Source organism: Brienomyrus brachyistius, chromosome 9 (genome assembly GCF_023856365.1).
Source record: "Brienomyrus brachyistius isolate T26 chromosome 9, BBRACH_0.4, whole genome shotgun sequence".
Classification (NCBI taxonomy): domain Eukaryota; kingdom Metazoa; phylum Chordata; class Actinopteri; order Osteoglossiformes; family Mormyridae; genus Brienomyrus; species Brienomyrus brachyistius.
In genome coordinates this window covers 22945121-22966033 of record NC_064541.1, presented here as the reverse complement: position 1 = coordinate 22966033, position 20913 = coordinate 22945121, and the positions used below count along the sequence as shown (strand labels likewise).

General features: G+C 37.6%; 1 protein-coding gene across 3 annotated transcripts in view; it reads right to left on the bottom strand.

The window, feature by feature from the left end:
- The window catches only part of st14 (ST14 transmembrane serine protease matriptase), a 44747-nt gene that overhangs the window by 18065 nt on the left and 5769 nt on the right, over positions 1–20913 (bottom strand). For all 3 annotated transcript variants that reach the window (XR_007399552.1, XM_049024576.1, XM_049024578.1), the window contains exons 2-7: positions 10284–10428; positions 9329–9489; positions 5905–5975; positions 5538–5707; positions 5209–5244; positions 4802–5030 (exon numbers count right to left, since the gene is read on the bottom strand). Coding sequence is in view for 2 of the 3 variants with exons in the window: in XM_049024576.1 (XP_048880533.1) it covers positions 4802–5030; positions 5209–5244; positions 5538–5707; positions 5905–5975; positions 9329–9489; positions 10284–10428 (812 nt within the window). In the remaining variant the exon portion in view is untranslated. The remainder of the gene's footprint in view (positions 1–4801; positions 5031–5208; positions 5245–5537; positions 5708–5904; positions 5976–9328; positions 9490–10283; positions 10429–20913) is intronic.

The window sequence follows — 20913 nt, the reverse complement described above, 5'->3', positions numbered from 1 at the left end:
TATACAATAGCACCCTTGACAGATTTCATTGCAAAGAGATAATCAATGTTATTCACTTCAACTCTCAGTGGTTTTAATGTTCTGGCTGATCATTAAATGGTGTATATTGCATTTCATACAGAGGCAGTTCATGGTGCTAAACAGAAAAAAGGACATATAGTAAAAAAGGACATATAGTAAAAAAAGGACATATAGTAAAGCAGAGAAGTCATCAACTACAAAAAATATAGTAAAAATAAAATGTAATGTGGTATTTGAATTTATTCAAAGGCAAGTCTGAATAAAAATGTTTTCAAGTTAGATTTGAATGTGTCTACTGCTGCACATCCAAGCTCTTTTGGGAGCAGGTTGCGGATGTGGGAAGCATAATGGCTGGGAGTCATTTCACCATGGTTGGTTCCAACTCTGCACTAATAGCCGACCAGTCCCTGGAGGTCTAAGAGATCTAGGAGCTTAACCTCAACGAAACCAACACGGACACTGCAGTAACATGCAAATTTCATAGAAAAAAAAGCTGACCTATAGCGATGGATGTGTGGAGAACATGATGGTCCCCACTGAGCACAAATTGCACAAATTTCGAGAGAGGTTCAAAGTTGTGATTTCCCCTGCTCCCTACTATCTGATCGGTATAGGGTTGGGATCCATTATTTTACTATATGGCTACATGCCTGCAGTCCTTGCTACTGTAAATAGAAATGATACAGACACACATTGTTCACTTACAGTTTTTCTTGATTGCTTTAGCTCATTTCTCAAATGACAATATCTACAAAATAAGTGCAATCTTTACACTATAATATGACTTTCGCAAAGCACATCATTTCTCATTGTTTCACGCAAATTTCCAAATGTTTCAGTACATGTGTGCAAATTGTTTTGTACATTTGTCGTTATTTACCACCATTCACATTTTCTTTAGTCTTGGTCAAAACAGATTATGTAATCTCCCCATTGTAATAATTTTACACCCAAAATTAAATATGCAAGTGATTATCTTGTAAGTCACCACACGCGAAACAGTTAACCAAGCTTTGAAAAGGATTAAAAAATATAATACATAAATTGCAGTGATACAACATAGTTGTGCTTTTTATCCCCACAGTACATGATTTTGTCTCCATTTTGTTGTTCTTGTATTGCTGTTTTGCTGTTTTTCTGTTATACAGTGCTATGTGACTTTTTTGTTTGCTATTGTTCTTTGTCTTGATATCAGATAAATACATACGAGTGCTTTCTTTCAACAGTGAACTTTACAGACTGTAATATGGAGTTTAGCAAAGTTGAAAGTAGTGTTTTTGATATGAATAACTATCAGTTCGCTAAAGAAGAACGATCGGTCAGTAATAATGAGAAAGTAAGAATCGCCTATTATTCAGAATTTTGGAGCTCAGAAGCATACTTACATTGACATACTTACGATATACCTAAGTGTTTTAACTCTAATGGTCAGAAACAATGTTGATTGCACTTTTTGTTTTCTTAGCACTGACTGATTCATCCATCCATTTTCCAAACCGCTTATCATACTGGGTATTGGGGGGTCTGGAGCCTATCGTGGGAGCAATGGGCACGAGGCAGGGAACAACCCAGGATGGGGGGCCAGCCCATCGCAGGGCACACTCATACACCTTTCACTCACACATGCACACCTACTGGCAATTTAGCAACTCCAATTAGTCTCAGCATGTCTTTGGACTGTGGGGGGAAACCGGAGTACCCGGAGGAAACCCCACGACGACATGGGGAGAACATGCAAACTCCACACACATGTGACCCAGACGGAGGCAACAGTGCTAACCACTGCACCACCATGCCGCCCCCTGACTGATTCATTATTTGTTTTCGATATGAGTTAATTGTTCTGGATGAGTCATGGCCTTATGCAGGTTAACTTTACTGTCACACTATATGCATGAATTGTTCTGACAAATGCTCTTGTAGTTCTGAGAATATTAAGTATGCTTCATGAAATGTTCTAAAGCACAAACTGTAATATTTTTATCACGAACTGCCATACTGAAACAGAAGATATTTAAAGCGAAAAAATGACTGTCTAAAACACAAAGCCTGAAACCAAAAAAATGCGATTTGCATACATATTCAGACCTGGTTCTAATTTAGCTCAAAGTCTAAAATATGTGAAATATACCAACCTAACCTATTTGCATTACCATAGGCTTTCACCCTTGCACCAATGAAGAAACTGCCCCTATATACTGGATAAAACCACTATATACAGGGACTGTTTATGAATCTGAAGGAAAAACAAATCAATGATTAAATACACATATACACATCTATGAAAGAGACAGACAGACAGACAGGCAGGCAAACAGAGAGACAGAAGGCATAACAAAACCCAGGAAACACACCATCTGGACAATCAGAAAAGTACTAGAAGCTACTGGGAATCTACCAAGCATCCTCAAAGATTAAGGAAGGTAGGGTTACCACTAACCACTATTCTTCTATCGATTAATCTATCGACTATTTTACCGATTGGTCGACTAATCCAAACGATGAATTTTCCTCCAGAAAATCAAATAGACCGTTTAAGTTCATTTTGTTTTGACAACAACAAACTGTATGTTATTGCGGGGCTTTAGATAATGGATGCTGACCTTTCGGAACTATACAGACATTATTTTTGTCCACGATTCAATAAGCAAATCAGGAGTATGCCTAAGATATTAACAAGCTGTGTATTGTCACGCTGAAAAGTTAGTAATCGGCATAAATTCGGCATATCCATATGCTTATTAAATTCGGTTAGCAGAGCGCACCACAGGCAACTGCTTTCGAGGCAGTGGGCTCAGTGGGCTAAGCCTATGTGCCTGTAATCAGGTCACTGATTCAAACACAGCCTCACGTCTGTGGGTCCCTGAGCGAGAACAAAATGCCAGATTTCAAAGAGCCATCCAGCCAACGTCCCAAGACCAACTGCACTGAGAATCCATGGTATGCTCTGCAAGCCACTCTCAACAAGTGCCGGACAAGGAACTGGGATTAGCTTGAGCTAATCGGCCAAAACCGAAACAGAGATCATCACTCCTGACCAGTGTCATAGCTGGTAAATACCTACTGCCATTAGACTATAAGCTGGAATTGTGGGAAATGGTGGAGCTATTAGAATACTTGTGTGAGGTCAGAATACTTATGCAAACAGCATATTTTAGTTTTAAGCTTTTCACCATGTATTAAAAATACCAGGCAAACATGTCTGTTTGATTTATAATGCAACAGAATTTGAAAACATTTTGAGCACTATACATTTCCAAAATTCATAAGTGCCTCGGGATTCTTATGAATAACATCCTACATAAACATTTTCATTTGATAAAACATATCATAGGCTTATTGGAAATCCAGAGGAGCAGTGATAGACCATTATTACATATTCTAACAAAAGTTTAAGCTTATTGAAATATGATCCCATCCAGGGTGCCCCAGTCTTGTGTCCTGCTAACTGGAACCCTGAACTGGATAAGAGATTATGAAAAATTGATGTAGTGAATATTTAGATATTAAGTTACATGTCATAATACTTAGAAAACTGGCATCTACATTTTGGTCATTTTAGTCCCAGGGACATAAATAAAGCAATGATAATTTGCATTTTGCAAAGGTTATCAAATGAAAACATATTACGAAATAATTTAATAAAATACACCCACGTGTAATAATATGCCATTTAATTATGGACAGAAGCACTAGACATTATTTTTAAATAAACTACATTTAATATGGCACCAATGTTCATTCTCAAATTTAGCAATGTATGTAATAATGAATTACTGCAGAAAATCACCCATAAGCCATGTGATATTCAATGATGCCATTCCTACCCATTTAAATTTGACATCCAGCACCTAACACACTCTGTGAACTTTTAAACTCGAAAATTGCCTACAGCTACTTTTTCCACTTGGCGTCACGACTTGCTTGGTGTTGCAACCGGGAGGCAGATATCAAGAGAACGGGACACATCTGGGGACAACTGGAATGACTGAAATGCCTGGAGAGATCTCATTAGCAGCTGATGCCCTGATAGGGCCCACAGGAAATTATGATTACAACTCAACTCATATCCAGGAAGTGGGATGGTAAAAATAAATAACCAAAGAGATCAGTGAAGTTTCGCATACATTTCGTTTTCGTTTTGTTTTAAGCCCTACGATGGCTGGCAAGCATCCTGCATCTTCTAAGCCTTCTGATAGTAGTGAGTCTAAGCGCCAGATGAAGACCTTGACCATTCACGAGAAGGTAAAACACTTGGATATGCGTCAGGAAGCAAAGCGTTACGCAGACGCCGCTCGTCATTATGGCTTGAATAAATCGACGGTACGATACATGAAGAAGGACAAAAAGAATATAAGAGCCACCGCATCACTTTCCTTTAGTCAAACAGGAAAGAGGGTGGCAACTCCTCGGAATAAAGCCATCGTTAAAATGGAATCACATACATTACATATTATTATTATTATGTTGCTCATATCCTTAGCCCGACATCCACATATCATATGTGTTGTTTTATATATGTGTGCGTGTGTGTATATATACACATACATACACACATACATACATACATAATAAAATATATGTACCACTTCCTTGTTCCTTGTTCATGGTTAGAATTTTACAAAGATGTATACATAGGGTTTGAAATTAATCCAGATATTTTAAAAAATCAAAACTTGTTTTGTCCCTTATCTCAAGAATCACTAAAATGTAACATGTAACTGTTGCAAGCAAACAGGTTGGATGTGCATTTGAAGAAACACTACATCCTAACACTCACTCTGTGATGGCCTTGGATTCCTCAGGGGTGAGTGAATCGTATAAGGACACAAAGTCGTTGGAGCAGTCATCCAGCACATTGAAGACAGGAAATTTAACCAAGATGGCGGCCGTCTTAGGAGCCCGGATCTGCCACTGGCAGCGGGAATGAGCTGGATATTTTTTAGGGAAACCAGGGGAAGTAAAGGTCTGTGGTTTGCTGTTGGCTTCCAGACGTGAAAAGCAATCCTCTAGCCGACAAGAGAAAAGAAATGTAAGGCCTACTCAGATTGATAAGCGATGCTTTTATACAGCATAATCAAATGAACTATAAACCAATGGCTAAACTTCAGGTATCATTCAAAATTTGATCTGAACCAGTAAATGATAAAATACTATAATAATCGGTTTTGGAAAAAGTGTACTCACCAGTTCGTGGGTTTATGACCAGCCGAGGATCAGCACCTGAAACGGAGAGAGAAAAGCAGAGAATTCAGATGCCTGTGGATTTAACTCTTACAGAATGAGTAGGTATGGTAGCAACTTCTAGGTCAATTTTACCAGACCACAATACTCAACAGTATACTATTTAAATCCTACTGAGGTTTTACTCTGGCACCAAGGGTCGTGTTCTTAAAAAGTTACTATTGGATATTAATGGGGATACTTTTTGACACTCAAGAAAATTATGACCTTGACGTAAGTACATAGAGTTTGAGAACTCATTTGCAGGCTTTAACCAACTGGCAGACACTCACGCGATGCTGTGATGTCAGTGATGAACAGCTCTCGAGTCCTTTGTTTACCCTCTGCTCTGATGCTACCCCGCAAGACACTGATGATTCGCTCATCTGTAAATTGTGAAATGATTTCTAGGTCTGTGACAGGGATGTCAAACCTGCTCCAGTAGTACACAAGCACACCTTCACTGCGCCCATGGAGGGGAAAAAAGAAATTATAGAAATTATATTATTATAATTCCCATAAAATAGAATGCGTTATGGAAATGATTTGACACATGCACCATTGTCCTATCATAGTCATGTGAAAATTATTTTCTACATAAGCTAATCATCTATAGAAAAAATAAAAATAGATTTCATTTTACGCGTATATGACTCTTACCTGAAACCAGAAACCACAGACTGGTTATAGTACTTGGAGAGAAAAACATCTTTTTCAAAAGTATTGTGCAACTGAAAGACACAAATACAAAAAAAAAGTGATTTTGGTTCCTTTAAGGACAAAAAGGTTTTGTATGAGTATGAAAGGAGTTGTGAATTTATAAAAACAAGCATATGCAGTAATGTACAGAAGTCTTAGGCAGTCATAGAAAATTGTACTTAAATAATCTGCATGTAAGTGAAAGACTAGGCTATTATGCCTAGCAAAGTGTGTCAGCTTAGCCATTTCAAAACCTCTCTTAGTCAACCCAGTATTTGCAGCAACTATATAATTCACTAGCATCTTTTCTGACCACTAGTTTACCATGTTCGGCTGATCAATAACTCTTAAAGTTATTAAAGTATTTAATTAATTAAATTAAGAAGGCTGGTGGAGAAATTTAACAAATGCTCTATATGGACAAAAGTATTGGGACACACCTCCTAATCACTGAATTCAGGTGTTTAGTTAAGACCCATTTCCACTGGTGCATAAAATCAAGCACCTAACCAGTCAGGTTTACAAACATTTGTGACAGAATTGGTTGTTCCAATAAGCTCAGTGAATTCAAGCGTGGTATTGTCATAGGATGCCAAGTTAGTTCATGAAATTTCTTACCTGCTAGATATTCTACGATCAGTTGCAAATGGTATTATTTCAAAGCGGAAGCATTTAAGAACAACAGAAACTCGGCCACGAAGTAGCAGAGCACTTGAAGTAACAGCGCAGGGTCATCAACACTCTGTTAACTCAATAACTGCAGAGTTTGAAAGTTCCTCTGGCATTAACCCCATCACAAAACTGTGCACCAGGAGCTTCATGGTATGCGCTTCCATGGCCGAGCAGTTGCATACAACCCTCATTAGATAGATAGATAGATAGATAGATAGATAGATAGATAGATAGATAGATAGATAGATAGATAGATAGATAGATAGATAGATAGATAGATAGATAGATAGATAGATAGATAGATAGATAGATAGATAGATAGATAGATAGATAGATAGATAGATAGATAGATAGATAGATAAACTTTATTGATCCCACAATGGGGAAATTTGTGTGTTATCACAGCTCCAAACAGATAGCAAGAGTAGAGAATATAAAAATACAAAATAAGAGTACAAAATAAAAATAATGTAAAATGAGATAGATAAGACCCTAATACAATAATAATAAAACCTATGTACACCCATACACAGTATGAAATATGGATAGTGCAAGTAATAATAAATATCCACTGCTATAGCTACAATTTACTATTCAAATGGTGCTGGGTAATGCAAAACCATATACATACACATGTACATGCTCATACCCATACCTCTATAAGGTGCGTTATGTATGAAATGGTCAGTAATGGTGACCCTCAAGTAGCATGTGGGTGACTCATAATGTGTTATAATGCCATATTGGCATATTGCCAAGCATCGGATGTAGTGGTATAAAGCACACTGGCACTGGACTCTGGAACAGTGGAAACGTGTTCTATGGAGTGATGAACATGCTTCTGTCTGGCAGTCTGATGGACGAGTCTGGGTTTGGTGGATGCCAGGAGGAAAACGGTACCCGTCTGACTGCATTGGGTCAATGTAAAGTTTGGTGGATGAGAGATAAGGGAATTCTTAATGCTTCAGCACAGCAGTACATTTTGAGCAATTCTATGCTTAAAACTGTTTAGGAACAGGTTGGAGAAGGCCCTTTCCTGTTCCAGCATGGTTGTGCCACAGTGCACAAAGTAAGATTTATAAAGATATTGTTGGGTGAGTATGGTGTGAAAATACTTGACTGGCCCACACAAAGTCCCAGCCACAACCCCACTGAACACCTTTGGGATGAACTAGAATGGAGTTTGCCAGTCTGGCCTTCAAATCCAACATCACACATCGACCTCACAAATGCTCTTCTGGATGATTGGTTAAAGATTCCCACAGACACCCTCCAAAATCTTCTGGAAAAGAAGAAAGAAAAGAAGAGAGACCAACTCCACGTTGATGCCTATGGATTTAGAATAGGATGTCATAAAAGTTCCTGTGGGTGTAATGGCCAGGTGTCCTAATACTTTTGTCCATATAGTGTATGTGAAACGACTGGGGTAGCCCTGAGGAGCGGTGTTAGAACTGAAGAAATGTTCTTATAGGTCTAAAAAATATATATATTTGCAGAACAAAACAAATTCTTAGCTTTTATTATCTTACTCTTAATTTGCATATATTCTAATATTAAATTATGTTTGTTGTTCTGAGCAAATATATTCTTACTACACAGATAAATTAAAAAAAAAGACTTTATCAGAGAGTACTGTAACTGCCAGAAATGAGTTACTGCCCCTTACTTCATTTTTAACAAGAAAAAACAATCACTAAATTATTATTAAATATTCTGAATCCTAAGGGTGAGGGAAAAAAATCTCCCCTTTCTGAGGAAGATTAGCTCAATCACTTCCAGGGAAATGTTAAGTAATTCAATGACACTTCAGCTTTGAATCCTTCTGTATGCATGTTTAATCTTCAAAGTCAAACTGTGTGGGGTATTTGAATATTATGTATATTCTGGTATATTAAAATATGGAAAATTTAAGAAAACATTCAAAAGGTAATAATCAACAGACAACTCAAAGGAACCAATTTGGAATTTCAAAGCCACTAAAGTTTCTCAATTTTCTTTTATTCAAATAGGAATAACTCCTGAGATACCTAATAAATCTTTCTGAATTCATTTGCCGCTACACTTCATAAATCAAGTGAGCACTGGTTCCATAAATTTGCAAATATATTCAGCACATTTGAGGAAGGTGACTTGGAGCATTACGCTTGTGTTACTGTGACCCTAAATCTCAATTACTGCAGATCCCAGGGTCATCCTGTGTTCATTTACCAGGCAGAAATTATTACTCCTTCCATCAAGCACACAAGACTGACTCACTGTTAAGATAAGAGGCCACAGCACAGGGAGAGGGGAGGGAGAGCGACAAAAGGACCGTAAGGGATGTTGTTTGTTTGCAGATAATTTATACAGAACATGCATCAATTTCCCTGTCCACTGTAAAGTTGGATATTTACACATTTGCTCTGACACTCTGATGTGTTTTTAGTTCTTACAGTAGGACTTCCTTGAGAAGAACTCTTTGTAGTACAGGTATAGTAGTCTAAAGAAAAAAAACAATGACTGAAATGCGTACTTTGTGACTTGCATCACTAAATATATTAATTAATAATATAAATAAAGCAATTAAAAATTAATTACTGCCATTTGCCTTTAGCATGTTAAGCAGTGGACCAGGTGAACTGGATAACTGAAGGGGAAATGATGATAAAGACAGTGCCCCTTAAAAATAAAGGACACTGAACAGCTGAAATGGAAGAACTTGAAGCTCACTCACAACTTGCTGCAGGTTATTTGCCAGGTCTGCGAACTGCTGGCTGTTGGGGTCCTCCAGCTGCTCACTGTAATTCACATTGGCCAGTCGCAGGTGGCCAGTAAAAACACGAGTCTCTGGGCCCCTCCTCCTCTCCAGCAGTGTCCCTGAGGTGTAGGGCTTAACTAGGAGAATGATATTTGCGGTAAGAGCAGACAATGAGATGGTTTAGCAATGCCAAAAAAACAAAAAATGGTAACAATTTACTTGAAGCTCTCATCTAAAATGCATTATAGATACCTTCATAGTACATTATAATGGTTTGTATAAGAATTTAGCATGCTCTATACTGCATTATGAAGTTATCTATAGTTCATTATGAATGAGAGCTTCATAAAGCATACACATAGCTATAATGTGTCTTTTTATAAATATATAGCCATGTTTATAATGCTTTATGAAAGCAATATAATGTGCTAAAATGCATTCATAGATTCTTGTAGACATAGCATTCATAGAAAGCATTACCCAAAAAAAAGGAAATACACCTTTTTTTATTGAACTGCACTAATTTATTAGACCACACTAGTTAAGATTTATTACCCTTCAAGCTTCAGTGTCCTTTTTATTGATGTCCCTAAATGTCCTATACAATGTAATAAAACATTGTATAATTTTAATATAACATTGCTCATTAGCATACACTGTGCTATTACTGAAAAATTCCATTCAAGATTTTGAATACTTTTTTGTCAATAGCACTAATTAAACAATAAAAAAAACATTAAAAAGTATGCCAGCATTATTAGAAAAAAACACGATATTAACATAACATTGGACTCAGGAATCCACCAACATAAGATTAATCAAACCAGAGTGTTATACTGCTTAGTGACTGAATAAAATCACACAATCTAAAAAGCAATTAACAATCTTCTAGTTAATAATGTAAAGTAATATTGTACATGTAAAGCCTTACTTGCAAAGAACCAGACCAGCACCCCTGCAGCAGCTAAAAAAGCCAGCAGAACTATGAGTCCAATCACCAGCCGCTTCTTCGTGTTAGACGGCTCCTTCCGTTTATTGTGCAAGAAGGTAACGTTCTCATGCCCACCATTTTGATCCTGATGAAGAGAATAATAAACAAATTCATCAGTGTTTATTCTTACCATCATTTCTGATACTTGTCCATAAATCGGAACTAAATCATTCCATTTTCTTTACCTGCTAAACCAAAGAATAGTGATATCCAAAAACATACTCAAGGAGTGAGAACAAGAGATGAACATGCAAGTTACTAGTCCTCTCTGCCAATTCACTGTGCCACTGCGACCAAACAGTGCAGCTAATTTAACATGCAGCTAACCTATATGTCTTAAATCCATCTTCATCTTATTAGACTCTGAGCAATACAATGGACATTTATACTGGGCACTTTATTAGGAACTTGCACTGTGAATCGATTAAAAAAGTTAACCAATTAATCGTAGAGTTTTCTGTGATTTAATCGTGATTCATTACATACCAGTTCTATTTTTAAAATTAGTCGATTTTTTCACAGGTGGAAAGCATTAGAAATTATGAAAAATGACAAAGCTAACCAAAAACTGAACAAATATAGACATCTTATCATACATACAAATTGTTTATTATGGGTTACATGAAACAAAACTTAAAAACATTTCATCAAGTTTTGTGTTCTTTGATTTCTGGCTACCTATTTGAGGAAAATAGTTTAAAAGAATCTTCATATCAGTGCAACAGATTACATATAATTGTAATAAACCTAATGATTGTAATGATAACTGCTCTACACGAAATATAAAAACTATACTTCATTTGAATCCTATTCTCTTGAAAAAAATCTCCAGATCCTGAGAATGTTCCATATTTTAATATTTAACGGTTTAACTTACACTTGTAATTTTCAAAAAAATACAGAGGCTCCTCTTACAAACTTTCAACTTACGAACTTTCAGACATACGAACTAAGAGGACTGCAAGTCGTTCGTTGGGCTCCCGTTTCCTGTCTGTAACATCAATGTTTTTTTCTGTGCGCCATTTCCGCCTAGTATGACTTCTGGCTGCTATTCCTGCCACGCAGCAGAGTAGCGTGTGTACTCCCAGAATTCTAGTTCTTTGTACTTGCGTATACCCTTAAAATGATGTTAAATAATGACTTACGAACATTTCAAGTTACGAACGTTAATGCTTTTAAAAAGGCTACTGTAGATGTACAAATGGCAATAAGGTAAGAGAAGGCATCGTATTATAAGCAGGGATGTTAATTTTTTAATTTTATTTTTTTATATCGCACGCCTTAATAGCATATACCACATATACATATAATCGCAGGTACTGTACTCAACAGGCAGATAGACAAACTGTTTAATTCCAAGCACATGATCGATCTAAAATTGAAAACCCATTTGGCAAATGGCTCTAAAAATGGAAACCTGACGACCACTGATAGTACAAAGTACATGTTCCAAGATTAATATTTTTATATAGGTGTCCACTGAAAATATATGATGTGGCAGATTTTGAAAGTGGAGATTTTACAAAAACTACCTTCTACCTTTGTACAATTGCAAAGATACTCAAGATTAAGAGTACTGTTTGGGAATGTCCCAATCTGTTTACAATGTACAAAGAACTGAATCATTTTTACTGGAAAATCGAATGAGAAGGAAAGCAATAGAATACCTTAATTAGTCAGAATAAGTAATGTGTGCATTGACCCAATCTTTAATGATTCTTTTAATTCATGATCACAGTCCAAATAAGGGCATATGTCAGATTTCAGCTGCATAAAAATTACTTAATTTAATTCATATAAATATAATTTATATGAATTTAATATAATTATGCTCTGAACATAAGGAAAACCTGAATGCTAAAAACATTCCTCAGTTTGTTTTCTGCGTTTCTATGTGAACCACCACCACAAAAGCAATTGTGCATTGTGACTAAGAATGGGACTTTTTTTATTTTAGTGTGGTTTGATAAGGGGTCTTATTCTCATGGGCTTGTGACAGGCACACATTTCATCTCTGAAGAATGAATCGATATTCAAAGCTCTTATGAGAATAAAATTTGAATCAGCATTCTTCAGAATTAGATTGCTGTCGGCCTCAAGGTTGCAAGTAATGTGGGCCTGACATTTCTGAGAAGCGTGCCAATATCATTGGCTTTCAAACTGGTTTTGCAGATCAACTGCTATTAAAATACAGGTAATTAACTTGATGATCTCTGGGTGTCAGCATAGAATACATACTTGGCTAGTTTGTCTTTTATATCTGGAGTGAAAATGATGCTCGTTCAAATCGGCTGGTACACAAACTCTTAAAATGACAGGTATGCAAGTATCATCAAAACAGGAAAAAAGTTAACGCCTGTTCTTGTGTTTATTTTGGAAACAGAGAGAGAGAGAGCGCGCAAGTGGGAGGGAGGGAGAGAGAGAGAGCGCAGTGAAGAGGGTGGTTTTAAACATTTATCACGTTCATGTCAAAGCTTGTCAAATCTACTCATTCCTCACTCCACCTGAGAACTGAGATTTGCACACTCTAAAGCCACCCCAACCCCCACCCCACTGCTGTATGATTTTTGTCACAAAATGGGTGAATTTATTTTTTGTTGTTGTGGAAATATTCAAAAGAAAGAAAAAAGATTTCCATAATTTTTAAGAATGTTATGCTGTAACAAGGGGCGGCATGGTGGTGCAGTGGTTAGCACTGTTGCCTCACACTTCTGGGACCCGGGTTCGAGTCTCCGCCTGAGTCACATGTGTGCGGAGTTTGCATGTTCTCCCCATGTCGTCGTGGGGTTTCCTCTGGGTACTCTGGTTTCCCCCCACAGTCCAAAAACATGCTGAGGCTAATTGGAGTTACTAAATTGCCCGTAGGTGTGCATGTGTGAGTGACTGGTGTGTGAGTGTGCCCTGTGATGGGCTGGCCCCCCCATCCTGGGTTGTTCCCTGCCTCGTGCCCGTTGCTTCCGGGATAGGCTCCAGACCCCCCGCGACCGAGTAGGATAAGCGGTTTGGAAAATGGATGGATGAATCAGTCAGTGCTAAGAAAACAAAAAGTACAATCAACATTGTTTCTGACCATTAGAGTTAAAACATTTAGGTATATTGTCAGTATGTCAGTGTAAGTATGCTTCTGAGCTCCAAAATTTTGAATAATAGGCGATTATTACTGACCGATCGTTCTTCTTTAGCAAACTGATAGTTATTCATATCAAAAACACTACTTTCAACTTTGCTAAACTCCATATTACAGTATGGAGGCTCCAGACCCCCCAAAACCCAGTAGGATAAGCGGTTTGGAAAGTGGATGGATGGATGGACTATAACAGTAAAATTACAGAATACATTGCAGTCAGGTCTGACAGCTAGTAAACACCATGGAATGGGGGTAGTGTGTAGCACACCAGGCTAAGCCTCTGTGCTTGTGATCAGAAGGTTGCAGGTTTATTATTATTATTATTATTATTATTATTATTATTATTAGTCCTTTAGTAAGTATGTCCAAATTTCTGTGTATCTACAGTACGTATGTCCCCAGCTACATGTGAGTGGAGTTTGCCTGTTCTCCCTGTGTCATCATAAGATTTCCTCCAGGTTCTCTGATTTTCCTTACATTCCAAACACATGTTAAGGTGAACTGGAGTTGACAAATCTTCCATAGGTGTAACTGTGTATGTGAATGGTGTGTGAGTGTGCCCTGCAATGGGCTGGCACCCCATCCTGGGTAATTCCCTGCCTTGCGCCCATAGCTTCTGGTATAGGGTCCGGACCTGTGAATGAATATATAATATGTACATACACTCCCTAGGCACTTTATTAGGAACACCTGTGCACTTGCTTATTCATTTCATTATATAATCATCCAATCATCTGGCAGCTACACAATGCATAAAATCATACAGACACAGGTCAAGAGCTTCAGATAATGGTCTCCTGCCTATTGTGAGAATGTCTGCAACAGTCTATCTGGCTGTTAGCTGACTACATACAGTTAGGTCCATATATATTTGGACACTTACACAAGTTTTACTATTTTACCTGTTTACTGAAATGTATTCCAATTGAAGTTATACAATGGGCATGGACATAAAGGCAGGCTCTTATATTTCATTTTAGGGTATCCACATTAAAATTAGATGAAGGGTTTAGGAATTTCAACTCATTAACATGTGCCACCCTCTTTTTAAAGGGGCCAAAAGTAATTGGATAATTCATTTAAAAGCTATTTCATGGACAGGTGTGGGCAATTCCTTTGTTCTTTCATTAACAATTAAGCAGATAAAAAGCCTGGACTTGATTTGAGGCGTCTAGTTTGCATTTGGAAGACCAAGTAGTTTGCATTTGGAAGACCAGCCAACCAAGTGATTAACACTCTCCAGGAGGTAGGCGTATCAATATCAATATCAAGTCTACCATAAAGAGAAAACTGCATGAAAGCAAATACAGAGGGTTCACTGCAAGATGTAAACCACTCATAAGCCTTAAGAATAGAAAGGCTAATTTGGACTTTGCAAAAAAAACATTTAAGAAAGCCAGCACAGTTCTGGAACAGCATTCTTTGGACAGATGAAACCAAGATCAACCTGGATCAGAATGATGGAAAAAAAAAGTATGGAGAATGGCTGGAACAGCTTATGATCCAAAGAACACTGCATCATCTGTAAAACATTGTGGAGGCAGTGTGATGGCTTGGGAGTGCATGGCTGCCAGTGGCACTGAGTCTTTAGTGTTTCTTGATGATGTGACACAGGATGGAAGCAGCCGAATGAATGCTGAGGTGTTTAGAGACATCATGCCTGCTGAAATCCAGCCAAATGCAGCCAAATTGATTGGGTGGCGTTTCATAATACAGATGGACAATGACCCGAAACACACAGCAAAAGTAACCCAGGACTTTATTAAAGCAAAGAAGTGGAATATTACCGAATGGCTAAGTCAGTCACCTGACCTTAACTCCATTGAGCGTGTATTTCACTTGCTAAAGATTAAACTACAGACAGAAAGACCCTCAAACAAACAGCAACTGAAAGCTTCCACAAACCATCAAGGAATATTAGTGAACAAATGAGTTTCTTAGTTAATCATGGTCCTTTTCAGACACATGCACACAGACACACACACACACACACACACACACAAACTTTTATATTCATATCTTTGCGGGGACCGTCCATTCATTTTTATGGGAAAAACCCTAATACCAATGATCACCTTATCCATTACCCAGCCCTCAACTTAACCATAAGTAACCAAACAATATACAAGACTTCTGATGTTTTCAATTTTTTGATTGCAATCACACATTTTTATAAAATACTCAAAATTTTATAAAAATCACCTCACAATGGTCCCCATCAATTTAATATATACATAACCCACACTCACACACTGGCCATTTTCTTAGGTACACCTGTTCAACTGCATGCTGAAGCAAATATCTAATCAGCCAATCATACGTGGGCAGAACAATGCATAACATCATGCAGAGGCAGGTCAGTTGATGTTCACATTCAAACACCAGATTGGGAAGAAAGGTGAAGTAACTTTGAACGTGATATGGTTGTTGGTGCCAGACAGGCTGGTATGAGTATTGCAGAAACAGCTGATCTGCTAGAATTTTAATGGGGTTTATAGAAAATGTATCACAAAAAAAAAATCCAGTGAGTGGCAGTTCTCTAACGAACACGCCTTGTTGGTGGCAGAGGTCAAAGAAGAATGGTAAAACTTGTTCAAGGTAATAGAAAGCAACAATAATCACTCGTTACAACCAAGGTATGCAAAAGAGCATCTCTGAACGCACAACACATTAAGCCTTGAAGCAGATGGGCTACTGCAGCAGGAGACCACACTGGGTGCCACTTCTGTCAGTTATGAACAGAAAATTAAGGCTACAGTTGGCAAGAGCTCACCAAAATTAGACAATACAAGATTGGAAAAACATTGCATGGTTAAATGAGTCTTGATTTCTGCTGTGGCACTCAGATGGTAGGGTCAGAATTTAGTATAAACCACATGAAAGCATGGATCTATCCTGCTTGTATCAACTATTCAGGCTGGTGGTGGTGGTATAATGGTGTGGAGGACATTTTCTTGGCACACTTTGGGCCAGCTAGTACCAAATGAGCATCACTTAAATGCCATAGCCTACCTTACTTTTGCTCACCATGTGCATCCCCTTATAACCACAGTGCACCCAGCTTCTAACGGCTACTTCCAGCAGGATAACCCGTCATGTCACAAAGCTCGTACAATTTGAGCCTGGTTCCTTGAACATGACAATGAGTTCACTGTACTCAAACGGCTTCACCAGATCTCAGTCCAAAAGAGAATGTGGTGGAACAGAAAATTTGCAAATACCTGCAATTCTGCAATTTTGCCACCCAGCTACCACACCACTACCAATAAAATTCGCCAAATTGGGGGGCTGGTAAAAGAATAAAAATATAAATTTTAGAATAGTCAGAAAATCATCTTGCACGCCACAGTTCTCACACACCTCTGCAATGTTCCTGGGAAGTTTACAAACAGATCTACGGAATACGTTTAGATGGCAGATGGCTGGGTTCACAAGATGGCGGACGCAGCCTCCATTTTCACCCTCAACTGCCCTCTGTCATTGAAGTTTCAATGTTGGGGACCAAGACTTATGTCAGGTGCAAATTTTCATCAATAAAATGGTTTTTTTTGTAAAATGCCAATAATATCCAATAATGGTCAAATACAGTACATAAAGTAATGATAGCACAGAGTTATCTTGTTCACAATGTTAAACCTCTTATACAAGTTACCCTTTGGTGTCACTAAGCAGCATTGCTTCAATTTTGGTGCAATTAATCTGAAACAGGTCCTGGTCCAGAACAGGTCCAGATCTTCACATATACAATGTGCCTGCAAAGTTAGGAAAAGATTGGATAAATAATTTTGAGTTGTGCTGCAAACAAGATCAAGAGTATGAGAGGGCCCTTCTATTTATCATCACTATGCGGCGGCACTAAGTTTAAATTAGTTTAAAAATATTATAACTTATAGATTGTTACCCATAAACTGCAAAATTTGAAAATGATCCATAAAATAAATTTAGTTATGGTTTACATGTCCAAGTGTCTTCTATAGCTGCCACCTCCTTCCTCTGCTGCTGTATCGCACTGCTTCATTGTTGAGACAATTTGTCTCAAAATGAAATCAGGTATAAATCTTCAACCATAAAATGTTTTTGTGAAGCAGTAATAAGATCCATCAAATACTTTTTGACTTATCACATTCTAAAAAGTCAAATGTCTCCTTTTTACCCTTCCCTTTTGCACCATTAAGCAGCATTGCTTCAATTTTGGGACAAATTTTCTCAAAATGTCATCAGTTCCTCACCTATACAATGTGTCTACAACGACTGAAAAAGATCTTTCAAACACTTTCAGTTATAACTCTAGCAAGATCAAGTGTCAAGCTGCCCTTTTCTTAAGTATCAGTATGTGGAGCAGCTTCAGTTTTAGTAAGATTTGTCGCATAATTTGATGAGTTTGAAAAAGATCCGTCGCAGACTTTTTGAGTTATCACATTAACGGGAAAGCATCTGCTGCAGTGGCACTGTATTGGTCCCACAACCACTTGTATGCCCTGCCTGGGGAATACAATAACAGCATTTCAAAGGACTCAAGTTAAGTTTAAAAGTTCATCACTGATTACATTGTACATCTCTGTGAGTCAAACTAAATATGGTTTGATGACTTTGTATTTGGGGAGTTCTGTATGCATTATGCCAAGAAAACTGTATCACTGCCAATATTTGGTACAGCAGTATATTGCACACCAAGCTATAAAGTTGTAAGAAATGACAAGATCCTGGTGATAACAGGTACACAACCAGACTCGTTGTGAGCACTGCCTTAGCATGTGCATTTCCAGGAACAAGAGTCAAACAGGTTCAACAGGACAAAACAGTAGTTATGCTGAAGACGAAGGTGTGGCAGAAGATCTTCATCTTCACAAGCCTCTTGCATTCCTTTGCATTTCCTTCAAACACTACACTACAAGGCACAAAATGTTACACATCAATCAACTCCTCATTGGTGTGAGATAGAACAATATACCAAAGAGTGCATTTTATTTGTAACTGCAGACAAATCACAAGACTATTTTCTATGTGACCAATTTATGTGAATAGTCATATATAATCTTTTCATTTTGACAGATATAGTCCAAGTGATAAATAACAATAGTAGTAATTTTGTAATAAATACAATTGATTAGTAATTGTTGCGATGGGCTGGCCCCCCATCCTGGGTTGTTCCCTGCCTCGTGCCCATTGCTTCCGGGATAGGCTCCGGACCCCCCGCGACCCAGTAGGAAATGCGGTTTGGAAAATGGATGGATGGATGGATTAGTAATTGTGCTTAATAAGAATATTCCAAGAATGACAACCAGACCTAACACTCCATAATACCTAAACACTTACATATGAGTTATAACTATAAAAACAGTCAAAGGATACCACATACAGAGACTTTGGAATTTATAAAGCTCTTTTTTTTATCTCAGACAGAAGAAAAAGGAAGTCATTTAAGGAAGTATTTAAGTTCATGCTTTTGATTTCACTGAGTGCATCAGCCTTATTTTGTATGTTATTCTTCAGCTCAATTATTAAGACAAAGTCCCTGGACAGACATTGTGAATACCATCCACTTCTCAAAAACAAAACACACTAACACTATGAAATGTCTATAACTCTATAAAGATGTGACAATAATGGATTCAACATGGATTCAATAATGGTTCCAAAAACCTATGCAGGGGGTGGTCCATTTTCAAATTTACATCACAGTTATAAATACACTATTTGTTTGCCTATGCAACTGAGCTTAAGAACACAGGGGAGTTTTCACTGTTTTCTGTCATGATCAGGAAGCAAGGGAGTCGAAGGCAGTGTGAGGGTCAAACAAAGGAGCTTTATTGATGCTATGAGGTTAATGACAGGACTAGGGAGCACAGGAGCAGGAAGCATTTTATACAAAGACTAATAAGGGAACAGTACAAGAGGCAGCTGGAGTGAATCACAGAAAGGCAGGAACAAGAGGTAAGACTAATATGAAACGACTAGGGAAGGAAACAGGAGGGTCGGCTGGACAGAGTGAAATTTTCACTGTTCTACAGTACAAGTGACCTTCCATGAGTAAAATTAAAATCCCACTGCAATCAAACAGAAAAAGCACTGTTCTTTCTAACAAAGATTTATATTGTGATACATTATATCCTGAATTTTGTCAGACTGGTTTACAATTAACACTGGTTATTGCTAGCAATAAAAGAAAAATGTCTGATGGCATTTACAGCTGAAACCTAACATAAAAATGCTATTATAAAGCAGGACCATAATAATATTGTGTTTATAAATTGCATATAAAAATCTGGTATTTCATTTTTGAAAAGGATAACTTTTTTTCAATTTTACCTAAGTAGAATATTTGTACAAAAAACCCTAATACTTATTTTTATCCTGTGAAGAATTTAAGTGAAATAGAACTCAGAATGAATGGCATGGCAAACTGAAGAAACGACATTCTCAAGATTAAGAAATTCAGCAAGTCCATAAGTGACAGTAGATGGATAACCAGTAATAAGCTAAAGGCACTTCTATTATTCAGCGTGTTTAAATATAAATGTATCATAAATCACATAGCATACTGCAGATGGGCAACATTATAATGAATAAACTTTTGGGGTTGCACCTCCTATTCTCCAGATCTGCCATGTACTGCAGCTGGATCCCTGTCTAGAATGCATGGCAGAGCCAAAAGGCAAAGCCTCTTTTGACAGCAAAAGCACTGCTTCACCATAATCGTGCTATCAATAGTACTCAAGAAACACGCTATTCTGTTGTTCATTTGACTAATGTGCCCTATGAATTGAACACAAATTAGCCTGAAAATCCAAACACTAAATTAAAACAAGGAACACATTGAAAGTCCACAAGCAGGCTGATTATGAGAGTGGCTCAGTAAGTTAGTACATGGTGCTTGTGACTGGAAGGTCTTAGGTTCAACTATCATGCTGATTTCACTGTTAAGTCCCTGAAAAAGGCAGTAGCTCCAGGGACTGTCTGACCCCGCTTTCCTAAAAAAAATGTATATTGCTTTAGATAAAAGTGTCTGCCAAATACAATAAAATGTAACCCTGCGGACCAAAAGAAGGTTTGCGAACCCATTACAAAATGAAAATGAAATACACAGCTTAATGGTCACAGCATAAATGTGTAATTACACAGAGGCTCCTTTTCAGTTTTTTCTGTTACAAAAGATCTGATTTGTGTTCCTGCTACAGATACCAGACAACTGATAACAAGCTCAGAACTGTAGTTGGAGTCAAACTGCAGGTCAGGACAGGTCAAAATGAAATGAAAGCTATGCACACTTGGCCTCCCATTACTACCACAGCCACAAAACATAACAGATTACATGCAGGTGGTTTCTGCTGATCCTTAAAAAAATACTTCAAGGATAAGCAATTTGAAGTTGCCTTGAACCCACCCCATTTCATTTCTTTTTTTCTTTTTTTAAAGTACGGAAGTATTTCAATTTTCAGGAAT